At 44.8% G+C, this 24357-nt stretch overlaps 1 protein-coding gene across 21 annotated transcripts in view; it reads left to right on the top strand.

The window, feature by feature from the left end:
• rimbp2b (RIMS binding protein 2b) overlaps positions 1-24357 on the top strand; it is a 112870-nt gene that overhangs the window by 50522 nt on the left and 37991 nt on the right. For 14 of the 21 annotated variants that reach the window (XR_011984986.1, XR_011984992.1, XR_011984997.1 and 11 more), the window contains exons 2-7: positions 2477-2560; positions 11202-11291; positions 12849-12971; positions 18351-18455; positions 22373-22423; positions 24196-24216. Coding sequence is in view for 18 of the 21 variants with exons in the window: in XM_072705866.1 (XP_072561967.1) it covers positions 2477-2560; positions 11202-11291; positions 12849-12971; positions 18351-18455; positions 22373-22423; positions 24196-24216 (474 nt within the window). In the remaining 3 variants the exon portion in view is untranslated. Of the gene's footprint in view, positions 1-2476; positions 2561-7546; positions 7707-11201; positions 11292-12848; positions 12972-18350; positions 18456-22372; positions 22424-24195; positions 24217-24357 lie in introns of all 21 variants that reach the window. The other 7 variants (XM_072705848.1, XM_072705882.1, XM_072705890.1 and 4 more) reach the window with 3 other exon arrangements.

Here is a 24357-nt window from a genome sequence, read left to right as displayed (position 1 = left end):
GCATAGGTGCACGTTAACTTTCCATAGTCCAACTTCCCATAAAGGTTTTCTGTGTTTTATATCTAATACACTAGCAAGACTGAAATAAGTGGTCTAGCATTTTCAGCAAGCTTAACTGGTATTTAGTCTCTTGTACACACAGTTACACAGACCACAACAACTTATTAATAATTCAGTTAAGTTCCATTTCAAGTGACACTCCAAAAAATGAATTTATTTCATATTTTACCTGTCATATGCATGTATTTAGATATCATATCTGTCATACAACCTTGTGCCAGTAATCTCAGGGATTGGATTTGGACTCCCGTGACCCTGAATAGGACAAGCAGTTACAGAAATGGATCTGTCATATGTTGGAGAATCTCATGTAAAAAAAAGCACATTACAGCATGATACCACTGTATACCCAAAATCTTGCAGTATACTGTAATATCACCCAAGCCACCCATACATAAAAACATTATGGTTCATATATGGGTACTACTTAGCATGCAAGATTGTGGCCTCTTTCATATATGATTCAAACAGCCTTTTACGTGATACTGGTGGTCACATTTATATATGACCCCATTTGTATTATATATGCATTCTTGGTGTAGCATACACAACGTGCAGTGCTAGTCAAAAGTTTGAACATGCCAATCCACGTACAAAGAACAGTGGCATCACATGGCCTGGCCACCTGACGTAAACTCTATACCCAGTATGGAGCAGTTTGACCAGAGAGTGAAGGAAAAGCGGCCAATGAGTGCTCAGCAAATGTGGGACCTCCTTCAGGACCTCCTTCAGCTGGAAAAACCTCCCAAGAGGCCACCTCATGAAACTGGTGCAGAGGAGAAAGTAGAGTCAGCCAGTCCCTGGAGAAATTGGGCCAATGGTAGCATCACTGCCGACCAAGGGATTGGATTTGAACCGACAACCTTTTGAGTCCCAATCCACAGGGCTGCCCCTGCTCCCTCCAAGAAAATATAGAGTCAGCCAGTCCCTGGAGAAATTGTAATTAAGGGGGCTTAAGAGCCTTGCTCAAAGGCCGAATGGTGGCATCACTCTTCTGACCACAGGATTTGAACTGGCAACCTTCTGAGTCCCAACCCACAGAGCTGCCCCTGCTCCCTCCAACAAAATATTGTTTTTTTAAATACTCTTTTGATCAGTCCATAATCCCATAAATGTTATTTGATAGTTTTGATGTCTTTATAATTATTCTAAAATGTAAAAGTGCAAATAAACCTTTCCATGGATAGTTGTGTGCATAATTTTGATTGATACTATATATGGTCAATGTAAAGCAAGAGTCTGCATTCTTATGAGACTTTCATATGGGATTGTCCTCAAAACTGCACACTTCTGTGTCTCACTCTAACAAATTCCTCTGCAGGTTGGCCACCCTGATTACAGTTACCATGAGCAACGTGCAGTTAGTTTTATGTTTATTGTCTATTTGTGTTGTCATAGGGATAGAGATGGCCTCCATATTTCAGTGATGCTGCTCACAGAACCTTCCTATGACAGATATTGGCAGGTGTCAGGCTCTTCGTGATAGAGGCAGGGTTGTCCTGTGTCTCTATGGGGTGGTCACACGGCAGGGGCGACTCTGCTGAGAAAGCGCCGGTGATTGGATCTTCCCAGGCTGGCTCAGGTGATGGTCTAATTAGGATGTGACATTATAACAGCAGCGGGAGCAGGCTAATCACCTCGCATTTCGCTAGGCACCCATACAGGGGCCATTACGGCTGCTGACCTGGATAACACCGGGGGTTTGTGACTCCCCCGACGGCTCTTTTTGTTATCAACCCTGAGCTGAATGTCAGCTCCCTGATAAATTGGGGTCAAATGGAGTTTTGTGTTAACAGCCCTTAATGGAAACAACCTTTGTGTCCTGTAATTTTCAGCATACTCCCTCACTGCTGTCTGATTTCTCCTGCTGCTGTAGATCGGTACGGCCTTTTTAACATCGTTTTGAGTGTCCACCTGTCCCTTTGATGACCTGTTACTCTACAAAGATTCAGCGCGTTGGTGCTCAACCGCGGACTGTTGAACTTCATACAGTGTTACTTGTGTAAGGATGCTGAAGAAGATCCGCGAGACTTGGGAGGTAGATGGATGTCACAGGGAGGATTATACTAATAGCTAGGTTTTAACAGCAGGGGTGTGGGACAAACACACAACCAAAAGCCCCCCCCCACCCCAGGAAACATTAATAACCTGAATTAACACAGGTCGATGCTGAACCCAGTTCCAGCCCCTTCTTTGCAGATCAGTATGGCCACATTAAAACCCAGCAGGCTGCAGAACTGGGCCACATTCAGTCCAGCTTACACTCCGGCACTGGATGGAGTGCTCCCCACAGAAACAGGGCAGTGTGAACAGGAGAGGGGGGGGGATTCCCCTGGCGTCAGCACGGATCTGACAGTAAGCGAATCCGTATAGGAGCCTTACAATTCCCTTTTTCTCCACTGTCTGTTTCTCCCAGGACACAGAAGTCAGCAAAAGGGAAAAGGAATGCAGAGCCCGTGAAGGAGAAGTGCAGACTAAGGATCAGAAATGCCAGACTTTGGTGAGTGTTGATGCACCCAGCATGCACCTGCCTTAGCTTGTCCACCCCCAGGCCTCTTGCATCCCCAAAACCTCGGGACCTAAAGTGCTCTTGCTCTGTCTTCTGTAGAATCTAACCAGCTTTCTGCATCAGCCTGTCGTGACTGGATTTTTTTCTATGTTGCACTATTTATTAAATTATTCACTTTGATTCAGCTACCATTCCACTCATGCACTAGAGCAGTGTTTCTCAAACCGGTCCTCAGGGACCCCCAAAACAGTCCACATTTTTGCTCCCTCCCTGTTCTGAGCACACCAGAACCAAAGAATCAGGAACACTAAATACCTGATGTTGGTGGCTAGAAGGGAGCAAAAATGTGGACTGTCTGCCGCTCCCAGAGGACTGGATTGGGAAATATTGCATTAGAGGAGCCTGAAGCACAGGGTTGGAGATATAATGCATAGAGGACCCCAGGGATTACAGGGTCACATAGACATACAATCACAATGTAATGTACTGTAGGACGCCAGCTGATGTAACTGCTTGTCTTTGGACTGTGGGAAGAAGCCAGAGTACCTGCGTAGCACGGGGAAAAAAATGCAAACGCACACGGAGTCAGTGGCAGGGTTACAACCGCAAACTCTGCTGGTACAAGGTAATAGTTCTACCCAGTGAGGTGCAGTGCTGCCCACAGTGAATTCCTTATAGCGCAGTGTTAATACCTTAAAGTTTAGCCAGATGGACACACAGGCAGCTGTCTCTGAGTATCTTGTTGATGCAAATTGCAGCACGCACACACTTCCTATTCTGCATCTGATTGGGTGTTGTTATATGTGGCTCCAGTTGAACTGAATTCCCCGGCTTCCTGCGGCTGGCGAACAGGCCGTGATGTATCATGGGACCGCAGTGCATTATGGGAGAGCGGCGATGAAAGCGCCATCATTATGCTGTAAAGGAGGGCAGAGGTGTTATGTAAGCACCCCTCCCAGGCCCTCGCCCGTGCTTGCTCATGCAGGCCACTCTAGAGAGCAGCATGAAGCTAGGCTTTCCCCTGGGGTGGCCATTTCCCCTGACACAAAGGGAGCAGGAAGAAAAGGCCAGAGAAAATTGTAAGCAAGTGCTGAGAGGCTAATTCCTTTTGTCTGCTCAATGACTCCTCTGAAGCTTGATCCAGTCTCCCGTCACACTATGTCCAGTACGATTTTGATTAAATGTGTGTGTGTGTGTGACTTGTACAATTAGCCCTAAAATAGGGATTGCCAACCACTGCAGCCACCTGAGACTCTAGCTGGTCCGGAACATTCTGTGATGTCAATATGCTCTTGATGGTGACATGCTTTAAAAATATTGACTGATTTAAGAACACTGGAAGTAACAGGCTTACACAGGCAGGGGCGCCGTAAGGGGGAGGAAAGCTAGGACGATTCCAAGGGCCCCTGAGTGACAGGGGCCCTAAAAAATTAGGAAAATAACTGGATTGGTTTGGACTGGGGGGCCTAATATGATATGCTTTCATGTGGCCCAAAATCTCTAGCAACGCCCCTGTACACAGGAAGTACATTTTGGGTGAATTTCTAACTGAAGCCTGTATTTTAATAGAAGTTCAATAGGACTGCATAATATTGGAAAATTTCGGGTATTACGATGTGATTTTTTTGCTATAAATATTGTGAGTTTAAAATAAATAAATTTCTCACAAACCCGTCAATGAGTCATTTAAACAGCAAGGATGAAAATTATTATAATTGACTTGCAGCCCGCATGCAGAGCTCATTCAAAAGCAGCAGTGGTGAGCTTTAAACATATGATAGATAATCTTGAAAAGGAATAGTCATTAAAGTTGCATAGCTTGCTAACTTTTGTTTCTATGATAGAGGAAAAAGTGTCTGAGTGAAACTTACCACCAAGTCTTAAAACTGTATAGTGTTGTATTTGAAAATGCTGTATACTGCAGTAAAATGTCCAGACAGTATGGAGGTATGAAAAAGCCAGATCTCAAACCAGCTGACTATTGTGGTCCTTGTGAGGATTATTAATATTGCATATTTCCCAGCCCTAACTTATTCACTGTGCATGCAGAACCTGTATGTCACTTACTAGCAACAAACTCTGTGTATACAAAAATCCTTTATATATCTTATTGGATGGCTAGAAGAAGACTGCTTCCATTTCCAAACCTCTCCTCAGGGGCACCTCGGTCATTAGATTTATTCGTTACATTTCAGCACCAGCTCACGTAATTAGCCAGACATGGTACGCTAGTAAAAAAGTCAAGTAAAACATGTGCATTGGATGGCTACAGCAAATTCTGCGCTGACTTTAGGAGTGGTTTTGAAATAGCTAACACACTAAGAGAAATTACTTTTATGTGACGATTATATAAACATAGTTTTCTTTCATTGCTTAAACTTTTGCACAGTACTTTAAATCAAAACAACAATAAGTACATATGTCTTGTTTAGAAAGAGCAGAAAGACACATGGATGTTTTCTGATGGTCAGATAAAATGCATCCTTAAAGACAAAGCGATAATAAATATGGATGTGTTTCTCCTGCCTCCATGCAGCTCCCAGGGGATGCTGTGGAGACATCTCCTAGTCCTGTGGCCATGAATGCGATCCCGCTCAGTGAACAGACTGTAAACAGCTTGGTCTGGGGACTCTGACGAAGGCTATGGGTGATTGGCGAGGACACTGTGGAGTCCATGTCACTCGGGGTATTATGTGGATTGTGATGGGGGACTGTGGGAAGATGTAGACGGTTTTGGGAGGACCGTGTCCACGCCCCTCTACTACATCCCTGTTTCTGCACGGGTAGCTACAACCCAAAAAGCAGACTGAAGGGAATCCCGCAGCTTGATTGCATAAAGGGTCAGCATGGTCCACTAGCGCTTTAATAATCTGCTGACTGTAGGTCTGCTTTACTTATATAGTCTACTTTCCCCACATAGGAATCCTTAAGCAATGTCTGCTGCCATTTTTGGGGTTATTAAACACTGCCGTAACACTACGACTAACGGTTAACCAAAGTCAGTTTTATTAGGGGTTATGAGGTCTGTGACTTATTGATGAGAGCTATGCTGCTAACGTACTCAGAATTGCTAAAACTACCATCATCTTATGGATGCTGTTCCTTAATTGGAACAGCCTTATTCTGGAGGTTTATCTCTGTCACTAATGCTGTCTATGCATCACCTCCCTTCCATGTCAGAAGCGACAGGCAGGGACCTAATGAATGCCTTCCCATCATCTGCGCTGCGTGACAGAAACCATGTCTCTGGTGATCATTGTTAGCTTGACCTCCCTCTTGCTGACCAGCTGAGGGTCCACATCTCCTTATAAAGCTATTAACCGAAGTCCAGTGGATTATCCTCAAGTTAGCGCCCCATAAAAGATTCCCCATCTGGACTCCATGGATTAGTTGAGAGGAGATAGGCCATTGATACTGGTCTGCAGTGCTAAGCTAAAAGGTAGAACACAACAGAAGAGGGACATCGTTGGCTGTTACACACAGTCTAAAGCACTGGCGTGTCTTTAAAATCCAACAGTTTGGAATTGGGAGTTTCCTTCTTTTTTTTTTTACAGCCTGTAGTTTCAAAAGAACTCTGTTGTGAGGTCTGCCATGAAGCAGCCTATTGTACAGATGCTGGTCTGCCTTGTTAGCTCCTTAGCTTGACTCAAGGCGGTTTTATTGCTGTTGCTTTACTCTGACTTTTACTCTGTCCTCTGTTTTGCAGCCTTTTACATGCAAGCCTGTGGTTCATAGCACACAAGGCTTTTCTCTGGCCTTCGGGCTGCCATGTCTGCGGTTCTTTCACCATCTGTGGCATTGACAGACTTTCACGTTTTACACCGGTTACCTTTGACGACGTGTCGCGATGTGTTCTGGTGACGCTTCCTGTTTGTGCCGTGGGCCGTGTGCAGGGAGGCAGTGCTACTGTTGTCTCTTTCTGTGTGTTACTCATAGAAGCATGTGTCCACAAACGACAGAAAATGTGTTACTTCAGTTTGTTCCTGGTTCTGGCTTCCCATAATGCCAGTTCAGAACACAGTCATCCAGGTTTAACATGCCATGGAAGCCTCAGCATGGACGACAGAAGGACACTGGCAGGCTGTGTGCTTCAGGGTGCTCTGCGGCTAGTTGCTGCACAGAGGCTATCTGACGGTGAGATTCTGCCGCTGTGTAATCTGTCTTGATTCTGCTGTCATGGCGCTCTGAAGCCCTCCATTCTAGCCTGTCCGTTCCTCTTGCCATGTCATACAGTGAAATGTGTCAGGTGGCAGATGTGAGTTTGATGTGGCTCCATCCGTTTGTTTTGCTATCAGAGCTCAGGATCCTTCTTTAAGTAATGCTGGTAACCCTTTCCGCTTTACTGCATCGAGAAACTTACGTTAAGGACAGTGTGTTACTGTGATACTCTGCTGCTATATTACCAGTGTATTATTTGTCTTACTCTGTCATGATGTTACTGCTTTACTCTATCATGGTGTTTGCTCTGTTGCTATGTTACTGCTTTACTCTATCATGGTGTTTGCTCTGTTGCTATGTTACTGCTTTACTCTGTCACTCTCTGTTGTTGTGTTACAGATTTATTCTATGACTGTGTTATTACTTTACTCTCTCAGTGCTTTTAATTTGTCACTGTGTTATTTATTTATTTTATCAATGTGTTCCCATTTTGGTACTGAGTTACTCTATCAGTGTTACTACCTTACTATCATTGTTACTGCTTTACTCTGTCACGGTATTACTCCTTTACTCCATGATGGTGTTACTGCTACTCTGTTCCCACTATACTCTGTCACGGTCTCAGCGTGTTAACTCTGTCACCGTGCTGCCCCTTTTCCCTGTCAGTGTGTGATTGCTTTCCCCTATCACCGTGCTCTCTTGGTGTGTTACCCTGTCAGTTACTGTTACTGTTTCCTCACTGTGACGGCTGGGGGAGGGAGCAGCTCTCTGTCCTCAGGAGAATGCAAATGGTGGCATTTTCCTGTGCCCATTAAACAGGCGCCGTTCAGACGGCCTCGCCCGCCAGCCGCTCCCCTCGCTTCGCAGCTGTGTCACCGGGCTCTCATGGCAACCGTCCCTGCCACTCAGTAGAGAGATAAGGAGCTGTCCGACTCGGCATCTGATGTAGAGCCATACTTGGAACAAGCCAGGACAAAAGGTTAGCAGGCTGCCCCATGCGGGCGACTGATGGGGGCTCCTGAAAGGTGCCCGTCTGCCATGTTGCCTGTGCTTTTTATGGCTCTGTGCATTTAACTCTGCAAATGTTTTACTGGCTGTAGATTATGTAATTAGGCAAAAAAGGCAAAGTTGGGTGCTGCATGTTAATGTTTGGCTCTTTCGTCGCCAAGGTAACTGTCTCATTTTGCTCGTGTCAACAGATTTGGCCCAGTTGACTGGGCCGCCTGCCTCGGTTACCACGTTAACCTGCACATAGTCGCGTGTTAACAGGCCAACTGAGCTGGACAAGGACACAGCTCATTATGGGAATTCTTTTGGAAAGATGTATCTCAGCAAGGATCAAACAAAAGTTTCAAACAAATAAGCGAAGCCCAGAGCTATGTGTGGTCTTGCAACATGACCATCTCCAGCATCCAACAGTAGTACACCGTGAGCTGGATATGATTCCACTTCAGAGAAAACGCAATAAAATATCAGCTTTATAGGTGACAGTGGGAAAACTTTGAAATGACAGCCTGTCTGATTCGGCAGCGGAGGTGGAATTTAGAAGTGAAAATGGAGGCATGCCTTGATCTGGGTCACATGGACTGAACCGTGAAAAGGTGCGGCGTCAGCGACTTTGGCAGACATTGTTTAAAAGCGGAGCAAAACAGTAATGACTGTGACAGATGGACGCGCCTGTCCGCCGTGCCCACACATGGAAATGCAGAGTGCTCGCTGTCGCTGACAGATTGCTACGCCACAGCTCCAGCCCGAATGGGGAAGGCGCATTACAGAGTGTCGTCTCCGTCTGTGCTGGAATGGTTTACAAGGGTTATTCTTCTGTCCGTCGACATGCTGGGCGGAAGGCGGTGGCCCTGCATTCGGGCTGATCTTTCTGCGGCAGTTGGCATTGTGAGATACAGGAGGGCATTTTTGTTCTGGCAGTGTTGCTCTCTCTCAGCATCCCTTGTTCCGCACGGCACTGCGTGGCAGCTTCCCACGATGCCTGGCGCAGGGTGACGTAAGAGACGTGCAACTGCTCCCCTGCGAAAAATCCTGCTCTGTGAGCATTTGGATTTACCGAACAGTGTAAAACTCCCATTTTAGCGGGGAACCCCAGATCTGCGTCAAGCCTTTCCTCAAGGAACGGTGGAACATTGGGAAGGGCGGAGCCAGTGAGATGGGCGGGGCTTAAGTGGCCGCTGGTCGCTATCTGTTATCTGAGCTCCAGTTTGCTCTCCTACACTTGTATAATTCCATGTATCTGTCCTCTATTTGTTGTACTTTTCATTTGATATAAAAACACTATGCGGTGCTGAACACATTGGTGGGTCACCACCCACTCATCTTTCTGAAGAGCAGACCTTGGCTCAGGGTTTTTAAAATCTCTCGATGTCTCAATTGGAAAATTACACCTCCCTGCTCTGGTGACGCTCGGCCACCATCTTGAACCCGAGCACTCACGACACCTACTGTGGGGGGGGACAGTTTGTTTTGATAAATAAATTCAGGGGCAGTTTGATGGCCAGACTGGGAGAGCAGATTGGGAATTTGGCTATGAGCTGGGCTGAAGACCACACTTTATGCGGAGGTGCGAACGGGCCTCTAATGACCGCACACAGAGAAGCAGAACCTCGGTTTGCCAGGAGGGGCCGTTAGTGCGGCGCCCGGCCTCAGCGTGGAGACGCGGGCTGAATCAGACACAGAATTTAGTATGAAATGCCATGTGGATCATCTTCTGCAGGGTTCATGTTGGCTTGTCAGGCCGCAGTAAAGGCGGGAAGGAATTGTGCAACATATTGGAATCACTGAGGGCATTATTGCATTTCCCTGGGGGCAGAAAATCCCCAGTGGCTTGTCCAATGATTCCAATACGCAGCCACATGGGCAGCTTGCAGGTACCTGCAGAGAGAATGAGCTCCTGAAGTCCTACACACACTGAGCTCATTGTACCTGCTCATCAAGTGTTTCTCATTCCATCCGCTTGTCTGTGTACTTGCATGTCGACGTACCAGTGATATTTCGTAACCCCAAAATGAGTAAAGAGGACAAAAATGTCTTGTGCAGGAGTTTCTGCCTGGACCCTCATTCGACTGTAAGAGTGCACCCGAAATGTCAGCTTTCCTGTGCTGATCAATGAGGGAGCCAGCTCCCATCAGCTGCAGCTGAGCACATAACTAAAGTGTGCTGATTGGTTTCTGAGTTAGTTATTCTGCTTGCCTGGAGCGAAAATATTTTAGTATTATCAAAATGGTACACAATCGAAAGTAGTATCTGTCTGTCTGTCTGTCTGTCTGTCCAACCGTCCCTCCAAGCACAAAGTGTGCTAGTTCCTTAGCGCATTATGCAGAGACTACAGGAATTCATTCGATAGGAGTGACTTCACCTCTTGAACTCTTGAAGGAGGATTGAAAAATATCATAGAAATGTAATTGTTTATATGTTTGTAGTTGTTTGTAGAAATACAGTACTGTAGTTAATCTGTAATTGTAATTGTTTCTGGAACCATAATTACAGGGCTGTAATTATTCCTGAAATTTCAGTTACAAGTTTTCAATGAGTTTAGAAACAATGCTGTAGGTCTGTGCATGTGTAATTGCATTACAGTAATTTTCCCTAGAATTATAAATACATGACTGTAGTCGCCTGTGGAGCAGTGACAGCAGAGCAGCAGTTAGTTAATCCACTGGCTGTAATTGCAGGACTGCAGCGCTCATACTGGCACCTCATACAAACATTTCCAGAAGAACCCATGATTTATGTCAAACCCTTAATGTGAGACCAAAATGGGCTGTGGTCAAGCCGGCGCCTTCTGTCAGTAGAGAACACGTGCCATTGGGATCCTGGTTCTGAGTGGTGTCAGCTGGGGGGGTTTGGCCAGCAGTCCTCACAGTACCCCCCTCCCCACTGACAGGGGGACGGGTGTCTGCTCCTTAGGGACACTCCCAACACTTTTTTAATTTCCCCAGCAGTTTCCATGTAATGCTAAATAATGCATATAAAAATAATGTGACCGCTGGCACTGTGCTTCAGTCCTGTCCCCGAGGGGCTGCGAGCAAATATGTGCATGGTGGACATGCTCAGGAATGGCTGAAGTGTAAAAATAAGGAGAATGCCGGCTTGTTAGGGCACTGTGGGGGAATTATGGTTGGTCATTTCTTCATATTGAGATCTTAAGTCTTTCTGGTTTATCTATGTTCATGAATTTCATTAATCCATCCATCCATAACATCTTATCTCAGGATTGGAGTGTAGATCTATACAATTAATTATATTTATAATGAAGTAACATATACATATATTAGATACATACATATATATATATATATATATATATGTGTGAGCACTTAGGTATAGCACCCTGATCCCCATCCTGAGCTGATGGCACCTCAGCTGCTTCATATTGCTGTTTCCTTTCCTTCACGTGGATGGACAGACAACTGTTCCTCCCAGTAACGTGGTTGTTATATCTCTGCCCCCCCAATCCATCCAGGAGAATGATCTCCAAGACGCCCTGCAGGAGAAGAACCGCTTGAATCTGGAGTTACTGACCCGTAGCTGGAAAGCGGAACAGTATGACCAGGTAAGAGCACCTGCACGCAGCAAACCATGTTGGCTTCCCATCCTCCAATATGCCGTTCCGGAGTAATCTGTGGTACTCTATACATCCCCAGTGGATTATGACATTGTCCATAACACATGATACAGGACAACCTCCTTCAGTATCTCCTCCGTTGTCCTCTTTATGCTCCGTATCCTGGCTTGAATACGTCTCCTGTATTAGATTGTATGTATTTTGCTTGTTTCCCAGTGGCCAGTCTGTAATCAGAGTTATCAGCTGTGCTGTGGAGTCTTGTCCAACTGGCCTTTATGAAAGTGGACCCGCATTTCCGGCAGAGACACGTCCATACAGAAGATAGCGTTCGGCTGACGGCTCCCTCATTTTAATCTTATCTGGCCGCATGCAGCTGTAACTAAGGAGAGGTCGCTAAGCACGCTGTATCGATGGAAAGGCAATTTCCTGCAGGGTTAGGGTGGCAGCTGTTGGCGGCTGTTCCCTCGTATGGAGGAGGGACCCGGAGGCGTCATCTTATCAGCATTGATCTGGTCTCAGCCGGTTATAACTGCCAGGAGTCCGTCCCGTCCATTCTGACGGCACGCTGGTTCTCTCCAGACAACGGATGGGCCTTTGGTTTTCTGTGGCTCTCATCTGGGGCTGCTCTGTCTAGGCTAGGTGATACAACTTGGCCCGTTTCCATGGAGTTCTTGTTTCTACGGAGATATCTTTTCCGTGGAATACCCGCTGAACTGGAGGTTCCGAGAGAGCACTGATTTCTGTACAGCATCGTCACTGCGGCTCTTTTTATAGACTCACTGCTGCTACCTGATGCAGGCTGCTGACACTTTACTAAACAGGACTTTTCGTGTTTTTAGACTAATGTGTTTATGGCCCCGGAACTGACATTTTAACCCATTTTAATGGCTATGTTGCCCTTTCTGTCTTCTTTCTTGCTGAGCCATGTCCCTGTATGGTTGAAACTGTAAATGATTACAGCCCATAATAACCACCCAATTTAGATGTTTCAAGCTTTATTGTTTTAGATGCTTTTCAAGTTTTATTTGCTCATGGGAGTTTTACTTACAAAAAAATGTTCTGAGGGCAGAAGGAAGAATGATTGGTTCAGAGAGATAACCAATCAAATTGTAGAGGAGGTGGGTCCAACCAATCAGATGTCTTGGTCTCACCTCTTCTTTTCAGATTCATCTTCTGACATCATTTGGCTGTTTTTAATAACACTGCCTGATGTCATGTTAAATGGAGGTCTCTGCGTCAGGATTACTGGATCATGGCCTGTTTAAACCCATTGCCTGCTGTCTTTACCGGCTGCTCGTTGTTTTTCTCAGTTGACAGATGCCAGATCTTTACGTCTGGATTATAGTAATTTCTCCTTTTTTTTCCACTGCCGTGGTATGAATCAGCGCTGGTCATCTTCCAGGCATATTTATCTTTTTGATCCATTTTGATGAGAGTACCGCTGGTGTTCGCAGCAGGAAGACAACAGCGTTCTGTCTGTTTTTGGTGTAACTTGATGGCTCCATCAGACTGCATATGCTGCCCCCCCCCCCACCTTACCTCCAGGTGAAGTCGGACTATGAGCTGCTCAGACAGACACTCGCAGCTGTGATCCGGGAGAGAGATTTGGCCCTGCAGGAGAGGACCCAGCTGCGAGGCAAACTGGAGAACCTAGAGCAGGTGCTCAAGGTGAGAACAACTCCCCCTCCCCCTAATCTGCACACCTTCCAGCTGACCCCAGCTTGAGACCAGCTGGACAGACTTCAATGCAGTCACTCCCTAGGAGCTGGTCGAGGTGCACCCTATCAGCTTAGAAGCCTGCTGGCATAATTAGTGCATCATATTAATGAGTCAATTACCTAAGTGACATGGGGATTTCCTACACCTCACCTAATTATGCCCATATACGGACAAGTTTTGCCACTCTCAGCCAGGGGCCCCCAGCTGTGTTCCTGGTGGGCCACTGTACATGTGTGATGTCATTCTGTCGGAGGCCTTAAGACCCCTCTTGAGTAAATGATTTCCTTCTATTTGTTAATTTGGACTTAAAGAGGTTTAATGGCGATGGGATGCTGCATGTATAGCAGCCCACACTGACCAGGAGCACGAGCCCTGGTCGATGAACTGAGCAAGATGCGAAGGGGCAGAGCTTTAGGATTTTATCAGTTTTATTTAGCCAATAGGGAGACACATCATGGTTTAGGTCCTCTGGAACAGTCATATAGACCTGTCACGATAACAAATTTTGCTGGACGATAAATTGTCTCAGGAATTATTGCGATAAACAATAACATCGCAGTGACGTCATATCCGCCAGTGCGAAATACGGCTCATTTGCTTCCGGTTTAAGTAACTATGAGCGCAAGAAAGAATAAACTTGTGTTTCAGAAGCTAAAAAAACAATAATAAAAACAATAAGGTTCCATAGCACTACGTGCTTTGGACCCTTAATAATTTCCTAAGTTCACCACGTCCTCAAAATACAATCAAGTTGTAAGTTTCCACGCAAACCTCTGGGAAATTTGGCAAATCCAACAAATTTATACTCGCGTTTCATATAATTTATTGCCACATTTTACTTTACGCTTATAGAGAACAGATCTGCCTGGGCGAAATTGATTATTATAATCGGATGATCATCATAACCGATTTTTTTCTTCTTCACGTCTGTCTAACTGTCACGTGTATATTTCTTACATGAATAATAGGTAATAAAATGGACAGCGTCACTAATTTTGATTGCAAAATATAGTACAACCGTTTCAAACGCTTTTCAAATTACAGTACTGTACAAATTAAATTACTGAACTGTGTATAATTAAAATACACTATATAATACAGTATAATACTGTACCTAAATATTCAGTTTTATTTATACAGTGTATTTTCACAACATTGTCTGAAAGCGTTCGCTGCAGCATCTCCGTGGCTCGTTTTATGGCGGTTTATGATAAGTAAGTTTTGATGAGTCTTCTATAACACAAATCTGAATATTGAACAGCTTTAATTAGAACTCTGACAAAGTACCAGTGCTGCCATACTTTTACACTATGATGTTTGTTGTGCTTCTTCATGGGTCTGAAGCAGCAACCTCTCCTGTTCCCGTGTTTCTGTTTGACACTAAGAATAGCAAACACAGATTAACGCAATGTGTACTTAAGCACATATAGAACATACTAAGTTAAACATTCTTCGCTAGAATGACTGGGGATGTTCATAGTTACTTCATTGCCACATGCATACACTATCACTGTCCGGGAGTAACGTCTATTAGCATAAGCTATAGCTAACGGCAGCCACAAAGTTGAACGAATAAGACTCCCCTTCGTATCCGTGGATGTAAGACAAGGCAACCATCTTAAAGCCCTTCTCTAATTTACCCGTTGGTACTTTGGAGAAGGATTTACAAAAGCGATGTACGTCGTTGATCATAAGTTTGGGCAAGTCCTGTAAACGGCATGTATAAACCAATGGCATTTTTCACAGACCGGAAATGAGCAAGCCGCATTTCCATGAACGCGGAAGCTGACGTGCAAAGAGCCCACTGACACGAGAGTTCACGCCTTATTACTTGTGATGTGTCGTTTGCAAATGAGACGGCTGTTTGAGCCGACTCTTTTTAGTGAACGATGGGAGCCGGCTCCTGTTCTAGAGCCGTTTTATTAATGTTTATAGAATTGTCCGGGTTTTTGAGCTGCCTAAACATTGAGGACGACTGTGACCGGAGCACGTTGTCTTCCGAAAAAGCCCGCCCACGAGACGGTGTCTTATTTTTAGCAAGCTCAAATCAGGTCACGCTAATCAGCATCAGGTTAAACGTAGAGAGGGGCGGGTTTTTTAAAAAGAGCCGATAGAGCCGGTTTTTCTTGGCGAGCTGAGCCAAATGAGCCGGTTTGCTAAAAAGAGCCGAAATTACCATTTGATAGAGAGAGACACGAGGAAAACAAACAAGCATGCAAATGAAAATTATCGTGGCCGGAAAAATTATCGACCTCATTTTAATTATCGTGCAATTAATTGATTTATCTTTTATCGCAACAGGCCTACAGTCATAGTGACCCTGAGAGGGTAGAAAACGGTGCAGAGGCGGGTCTCCTTGACCTGTAACCCAGCTCTGTTAGGTACCTGCTTATAGGCTTATATGAATAATGTTTTTTGTCTGTGTCCATGTCTGGAAGGTTGTGGGTTCAAATCCCAAGACCTGCAGAGTAACCATATCACTGTTGGGCACTTGAGCAAGGCCCTTAAACCCCAATGCTTCAGGCAACTGGCTGATGTCACTTAGGACAAAAGTGCCTAATAAATAAATGTAACTCATAATCATATACTTTCTTCAGAATAGAGCCTATTAAATGTGACCGGAATGAAACAATTATTGCTTAATAATAATGGCTCTTACATACACTTGTCTTCAGCATGAGTCACTTTACCAGCCTCACGATAAAGCCAGTAGACGCTGGTCTCCCTCTTGGAGACTCCCGAATGGCGGGAAGAGAGAGACAACCTGGGTCTCCCACAGGGTCCAAATGCCTGCCTGCTAGCTCAGAGTAACATTCATTCATTTATTCTTAAAAATACTGTAGATGCCGAGGGAATTCAGGCATATTTATTTGGAAACGTTGAGGGTTTCTGTGGGAGACCTGTAACGTTAAAAATAAAAGGTTTATCTGCCGAGAGACCTGTCATACTCCTCCTGAAGTTGAGATATGTATTTGCATGACATTAATTTTGCAGAACTTTCTGGGGCTGTCAGAAGGATCAGGCTATCATATGTGGGCAGCCCCTCTCCCTTTCCTAATGGATGACTGACTTCTGTCAGATAAGCACTGATTTGGACTTATCCTGCAAACATTTTTTTTAATTTCCTACTTGGAACAAAAAGAGCACTCTGGTAATGTTGAGTGTCGAGTTCTACTCTGATGGATGGTCCCATTGTGGGGATATGCAGGCTGACTGCTCTGAGGAGTGGACCAAAAAAAAAGGGAGGTACTGATTCGCTGCACATGTCACATGACACCCACCCGGCCCCTATATAACCTTTAGTCCCACCTGCTCTTCTTCATTTTCCAGGTGTGCTGCACTTGCTTTTCAGTAGCCTCTGATTAGGGTCCCTCAGTTGTTATCTCCTTCACTGCCCTTGGTCTGGCTGCTGTCCCAGGTCACAGCCTCTTCCTGCTGCTGTCTCCTGCCCAGGGGTTATTGGATACTCCCCCCCCCCCCTCCACAGCCTTGGGCATCCTCAGGCAGATGTTTGCCTAATGGAGAGCAGCTCGAACTGTAGCGCCCCCCCCCCCCCCCCGATCTCTAACCCCTGTGTGCCTCCATGTTTCCTCCTTGCAGCAGCTTGCCGGGGAACTGCAGCCGTGAGTGACTAGGAAGACTGAAGCAGTTTTTTAAAAATTTATTTTACCTGAGCCCCCCCCACCCACTGCCTGTTTCATCTTCTCCCAAGACTACCCCCTAACCCCCTGCTTTACGGAGAAGGTATCACACCATTTCTGCACCAGGCACTGCATCTGAAATGCCTACCCCCATTATTATTTATTTTTTTCTACCACATCCCCCCCTCATTACATCTTTATCGATGCACGGGATGATTACCGCCACCGCCCACAAACCCCCCACCCCCCCATGAAGACGACCTGGCTGCGGAATGGGTTTGTGCATGTGTAGGGATAGGCTACGCCTTTGGGAGGGGCATGGCTGGGGCAGGCATGGTAGGGGGTGTGGCTTTCCCGATATGCCACGCCCAGACTCAGCAAACAGACGACCATGTCCCACTTGTACCTTGGAGCAGCTGGGTCACAGCAAGCAAGGAAGCCGCATGAAAAGTCAACCTTCTCCTGTCATTTTGCAAGCGCCTTTAGATCCTGATCGTCTTGCAGCCAGACCATGGTGGCAAGAAGCAAGGCCACGTCTGTCCCTGCAGATACATCGCAGGCGGGGGCAGGGGTGTGTGGCCATCACACATATGTATGTTTCACGTTAATTTCCTGCACACTGCAAGGCTGGGTGCCTCAGGCTCTGTGGTGACGATGGCCTTGCATCGGGTCTCTTGCCGTACAGCTTATTTTGTTATTGCAGGAGATCCGTGGCGTGCAGGTGCACAGCTGATTCCGGCGCGTCCCTTTGAACGTAACTAAAAGCTATGTATCGATTCAGCTCAATGCTCCTGACCCTTCTCTGGGAAGAAAGGGCTTCCTCGAGACGGAGGGGGGTGGCATTTTAGCCGGCACTAAAAGCCTCTCACCTCTACCCTCACCTCGTGCTCAGATATGCATGCTAGGCAAGGCGAGCTCTCAGAATCTCAGGCGGCTGCCGACGCGAACGACCCAGAAAGGCACCAAACGTGATGTCTTCGCCAGAATGCCGCGTCGCCATTGGCCGCGGGGCAAACTCTAGAGGCGTGACTCTGGAATCCGCAGATCTTGATTGCTGTAAAACGTTTTACAGTTTAATGTGATTCATCTGGCATGTCGCTCCTCGCAGATGGCCACAGGGTGCGGAGTTAAACTGTAAAATGAGTTAAAAAGATTCTGACTGTTCGCCTTGCTGCATCCATCTCTGACACTGAAAATCCCAGGCAAGCATTATGGAGGGTTTAAATCAGCCTGGATGTCTCCACTAGAGCGGCACAAAGTGGCTTCTCTGACCTTTTGGGTGCCTAATGGTTGCCACTGGAGAAAATTGTGCTGGTCCTCCAATCAGAATTCAGGTCCCCTCCGTGGCATCCTCTGATTGGCTGCACAAAAGGAAGGGGGAGCTGAATAGGAGGATCATACGTCAGCTATCATCTGCTACTTCTCCCTGACGAAAGTAATTAAGAATGGATGAGTCTGACGCAGAGTTGTAAATAATGGAGGGAAATTTCTGAAACATTGAAAATACAAAATGGCTCCTATCGCAAAGTATACAGGGGATTACAGATGTAACCAGATGAGTGGAGGTGAGAGGTAATAAAGTAAGTGCAAATGGCTGACTAACCAGCAATTTCTCTCTTTCTCCCTCTCTGTTCGTCTGTCTCCCTGTGACTGTGACCCATGACCTTTAACCCTTGGCCTCCTCCAGCATATGCGAGAGGCCGCGGAGCGGAGGCAGCAGTTAGAGTTGGAGCATGAGCAGGCTTTGGCCGTCCTCAATGCCAAGCAGCAGGAGATCGACCTTCTACAGAAGGTAAAAAGACTGCCTTGTACCACGATGGCAGCGTGGGAACAGACACATGTATTGACTGAACCTTGTATTCTTGCTGAAGGGTCAAAAGGCAATTTGTTCTCAAAATGTCTGCTTGAGTATTGCCAGATGTCCTTAAATAGTGTTTGAAAAAAACTCTTTGAATTCTCTTTACATCAATCCATCCATCCCTTTTCCATAATCATAGGGAGCCTGGAGTTTATCCCATGAAGTAAAGGGCACCATGGATGGGATGCCAGTCCATCACAGGGCACGCAAGCACACACAGACACACATTAAGGGCAATTTAGAGTCACCAATTGGAGAGTTTTGTTAGACTGCAGTAGGGAATTTTCGTTTACAAATCCTAGAGCCAAAGTTAGGTTTGCAGGGAGTTATTAACATTGACGAGGGTGTGGTGTGTACAGAGAGATTTAGGTAAAGCCCTCATGCAACTGAGCTCCAGTAAGTTGCCACCATAAGAAGATACATTCAAAATCCCAGAATATGGGTGTGTATTTGATTACCAAATGTTTATGGAATCATTTTTAAAACCGTGCGGCCTTAAATAACAGCCACAAGTTGCATTCTGAGTTTCACCTTTTTTTTTTACCTTTTTAATTATATGTTTATTCCATCTGAACCTTTTTAATATACTTTTACTGTATATAGCATGAAGGTGAATGTTCTTCTGATATAGGTTTGTACCGTTGAGGGGATTATAGATATTCTGTGATTACCCAGAATGTTAAAGGCTGGAACACAGTTTGTGTGGTAGGTAGTGAAGATGTTATAAGATACCTTGGAGCAGGGCTGGGCGATATGGCAAATAAATAATATTGCGATATTTTTAAGCTATATCACGATACACGATATATATCTCGATATCTTGAAATTTCCTCAAAATCACTATATAAATGATAAATTCGGCATAAAATGACACCAATATAATGCTTATATAATATAAATGCTTTTATTTTAAATCAAAGGATAGCAAACTTTATTTTAAACTAAAGTTTAACATAGAACTCTTTATTTTAAACCAACGTTTAACATAACAAAGTCTATACAGTGGTACCTCAGTTCTCGAACTCATTAGAACTCGAATTTCTTAAAAGTCGAACTAACCAGTTCGGAAAAAATTACCTAGTACTCAATCTGAATCTCAGAAGACAAACCGTGAACGCCCACCTAAGATAACTTGTAAGCGCAGGGAAATGAGTCACGCAGCACGTCTCTCAGCGGAAACAAAGGGTAAAGCTTCAGTCTCAGCCTTGCATTCACTGTGATAGCACCGTGCATATTTACACTAGCTGAATACATATATTTAGACAGTAAAAATACATTTAGACAATAAGACAGTAACAGTAATTATTATTATATAATAAATTACATTTAAAAATAAAGATTTCTTATTAATTATTTTAATATTAATAATAAACCATTAATATATTTAATTATAATAATATTGTCGTGCCGAGCGGGGACGGAACGGAGACAAAGGCGCAGACGTCAGGGTATCGGGGAATACGGGGTTTAATTACAGGTAAGGCAGGCAAAACGCAGACGGACAATACAATGACCGGACTCGGGAAACAAACTGAAATGCAGACGAAATACAGAGGACTAATGACAACAACCAGAAACAGCTGATCACATGGGGATTCCACACAGGGTTAACGAGGGGGCGTGGCACACGGAAGGAGCGGATACAATTATTTTCTTACTTTACAAATTATTGTTTTGATAAATGTCCTTAGATGTGTTTAGTACAGTATATGCTCTTCTTGTTTTATCCGGTTCATTTTGTGTTTAAATGCAAAAAAAAAAAAAAAGGAAAAAAACATATTTAGGTGTAATTGGTTTTCCATTATTTCTTATGGGGAAATTTCGATCAGAACCCGAACTTTTTAGGATTCGATCCGGAGTTCTGAACGGATTAAATTCGAGTTCTGAGGTACCACTGTATTTTAAACCAAAGTTTAATATGGCAAACTCTTCATTTAAACTGGGAAACTGCAACTTTACAGTTGTGACAAGCAATCAGTAACAAGTTCTCTATAGGTTTTGTGCCAAAAACATAAGCCTGTTGAAGTTGTCCGCCTCCATCTCCGATTAATGTCTTTGCGGGTTTCACTTATCTCCGCGGATTCGCTTCTCTCCGCTGTTGGTCAAGCACAAAACCCGCATGCGGAGAGTTTTCTGGATGGGCGGGGGAGCGAGCTGTTTGCTTTGACGGGGCAGCAAAGCAAAACTGGAAAGCGAAGTACATGCTGTCTATTTACCAATAACATTAGGATTTACACTCGATGTTCACGATATAGTCATTTACTACATCACACATGGAACAAGCCGAGATACATCGAGTATATTCGATATATCGCCCACCCCTACCTTGGAGTTAGTGAGTCAGGTCTCCACACTCTGCCGCAACTATCTAGCTGCTGGTTGTAGCACCTAGGCGACTAGAAATCAGATAACTCCAGTTGGCCAGGAGTTAGGAAAACTGAGCTGGATTTGAGGGTATAATAGAGCCAGCAATCACACTGGGAGAGAGGGTAAGGGAGAAGTCAGCATTAAGGACAGGCATGGTTAGATGGAGGCATGTGATGCAGCTGATCAGTAAGGGAATGGGTAAAGATCAAGAGCCATGAATTCACGCTTTGGGTGTCAAACTGGCAGCTTGTCTTCTGAGTGATCCCATCCCACTGCAGTGTGCAGCAGAAGAGCATTGATTTGCCATCTCACAGTCCTGTAGCACTGGAGTTCGGGAGCTCCTGTCATGATAAGTCAAGCAATCCTGACAAATAGGACTGATTTTCTGCGTTGTAAATCCACAGAACCGGACAGAACTTGTTAACGCAACCAGTCGTGGTCGGTACTGCAGTAGCTAAGGGACTTGACATGTGACTGACCGGCATTTACATGCCAATAAGGGCACTGCTATTGTACCCTTCGGTACCCTAATGAACCTTAATTACGTTAGCCAACAAGCAGATTCTAATTTGTTAAATAATAGAATCAAAAAAGATGTTTTGCTGTGTGACGATTAGTAATTCATCAAGACTGGCCTCCATGAAGCTCCTATAAATAAATCAGCATCAATGAACTTTCCATTGTTACGTACAGATAAAAAGCTAAAATAATCATAATACTACTAAATTACACTTGATTAAAAAGAAAAACAAAACACATGTTCCTTATCTATCCAACACTTTTGAGTATAACTCTTCTTTCAGTCTAGACGTCATGTGTAATAACAGTTTTTCCCAGTGTCTCCTAGATACTATGTTCTCATTTCCTGTGTCTGTCTGAGGCCCTGAAAAGGATGTATATACAGGCACAGCTCTTAACGATAATACAGGCAGAGACTCCTCCATCGATTACATTATTTTTTGGCCCGGTTTCTCTGTTCTCATGTGAAGAGTGCTTGTGCAGCTGGATACATGCTGAGTCAATGCCCGCCTCATGGGGCACAAAGAGCCGCTTGCCAATGGATTTTCTGCCTTTAGCGATTGCTAATCCCTATTGGTTGAGGTTCAAAGTTGCTGGACTGCTGAGGCTTAGCTGAAGACGCCCGGGCAGGAGATGCTTGTGGACCTTCTAGTCAAATGCAGTTTCCTAACATTTCCCCATAAAGTGTTTAAGTTGTGGCAATATTTAGACTGACCCCCCTCCCTTTCAGAATGTGCCCCATGCTTCCTAGGTGATGTACACAAACAAATTTACACAACATTTATACTTTTGAAATTAGAGGCGGTTTAGAGCCACCATCTGACCTGAAGCGTCTGTCATTGGTTAAAGAAAGAAAGGACACACACAAGTGTGAATGAGCTACTAACTTTGCACATGGCTGCAGTGATGTGACATGTCTCTCTCTGGCTCTCTCTCTTTTTTTCTGTCACTCTTTCTCTCTGAAGGCTCAGGTTGAAGCCAAGAAGGAGCATGAAGGTGCCGTCCTTTTGCTAGAGGTAAGCCTGGTGTCTTTTAAGGTATATCTGTTGCTGTAGGTGAGGTTTCTGGGAGGTGGTGGCTTTGGGGGTTTGGCTTCAGGGAAGTATGAAAGTTTCAGGTCTTGGGAACGTATCTAACACTATTGCTGTGAATGCATCACAGACATACAACACAAGCAAACACCTGCAGTACAACAGATCCAGACAGGAGAGGACTTACCATAAAGCAAGTGCAGGCAGCCACCTGGGCCTCATGAAGATAGAATTTCCAAAAGTTAAGTCTAAAATAATATGATCACATCAATTATATCAATATGTCTGTTATTAGCATTTTTAGTTTTCAGGATAGATAAAGTTGCCCCCCATCCCAATTGTAATGGACTATTCCTACTTTCTGGTGTTATTCTACCCACCTTTCTTTTCACACTGGAGTCTACCGGTTGTGTCACCACCAAGCAAACTGGCACAAAGTAGCCTAACAGAACAAACCAGCGCAAAGATACACGATTAACATTATATATCCTGTGACTCTGATACTATCCTGCTAAAGTAGTATTGTGAACAGACGTAGAGAGAGCACAATTAAACAAACATAAATTCAAGACCTTTGCAAATGAGAAAATGGTTAACCTTCTTAAAGTTGGCCAATTGATCCACTGGCGTGATGCCCCCCTCCCCTTATCAGTGAATTTTACCGACAGCACTCCCACCCCCACCCTGATCAGTAAATTTAATCGCTGGCACCCTGTGCTTTGATTAGCATATTATTGATATTCTAACATTTTTAATTCCCTCTAATTTCTCATTCAGCTCCAAAAAAAGCTCAAATGGTCCATTTAACAGGCCCCTTACCCAAGTCCGCCTAGGGCCCCCAGAGATGTTCTGTTCCTGGATCCAGAAGGCCATAATGATTCATCTAGGTACAGCAGCTTTTGTTCCAAAATAACATTTTAATTTTAGCAGCATTGAGAAAAAACCGAAGGCTCCGTTTATCAGCCCCAAGCCAGGGGGACTCCGTGTTGTATTGTTATTCTGAGAGCTGATTGGCTGTGCAAAGGGAAGACGATAGGCGTTGGTGTTTCAAATTAGTGCATTTAGCAGCAGAGCATCTTTGCCAGTCATTCTCGCCAGCTGCTGCCCGGCGTCGCCGCCTTCCTGTGCTCATATTTCCAGTCACACGCAGCTCCTCGCAATTACGGACGATCCATCGGCGAAATGAGAAAACGGAAGCGCTCCGGTTCCTCTTCTCGTATCGTCACACAGACACGTGGAGCGGACCCGTCGCACGGGGTGAAAGCTCTCCTACAGATTTGTCGCGTTGTGAAGCACGGTGTTGATGAGCATACATTTCCCACAGCGGGCAAAAATAATAGGTTGTCCACTCCAAAAATTTAGGTCACACCTGATGTACATCCAAGCATGCATTCCAAAGGGAAATAAACGGTTCAGTTTCAAAATGGATATAATTTAAAATCACTCCTTCACTGAGATTTCCTCCCTACTTTTCAGTGTGTTCAGTATTATTTATGATTTTACTAATCTTTCTGCTTGTGTTTGTTTGCTTCAGTACACATTTCCAGATCTGTTTGCTAAGCCGTTAGTGTTTTGTAATATGATCTGTACTCGTATATTGTAGCCTTTGAGCTTTCAGATGAGCAATAAGGAATTGTGTTTCTGTCGCTTTTATGGATTTCCATGACAGTGTGAGTGTTCATATGTAAATGTGCTTTAATTTCTTTTCTTTGCATCTCTGGTCACCGTGTCATTGGTGTGTTTCTATTTATAAACAGAGCCACTTGGACAGCATGCAGGTATTTCAGTGTTTCGTTTCTCCCTTCTGACTTTGTCATCTCTCTAAATCTGAGCAAAGTCCCCCAGTTTATTTTAGCTTGCTGGAAGTGGACCATGACAGATTGAGCTTAAAATATATAACCATCTGGTATTTGCTGTTG

Source organism: Paramormyrops kingsleyae, chromosome 2 (assembly GCF_048594095.1).
Source record: "Paramormyrops kingsleyae isolate MSU_618 chromosome 2, PKINGS_0.4, whole genome shotgun sequence".
NCBI classification, from domain to species: Eukaryota; Metazoa; Chordata; class Actinopteri; order Osteoglossiformes; family Mormyridae; genus Paramormyrops; species Paramormyrops kingsleyae.
This window is presented reverse-complemented; position numbering and strand designations above follow the sequence as displayed.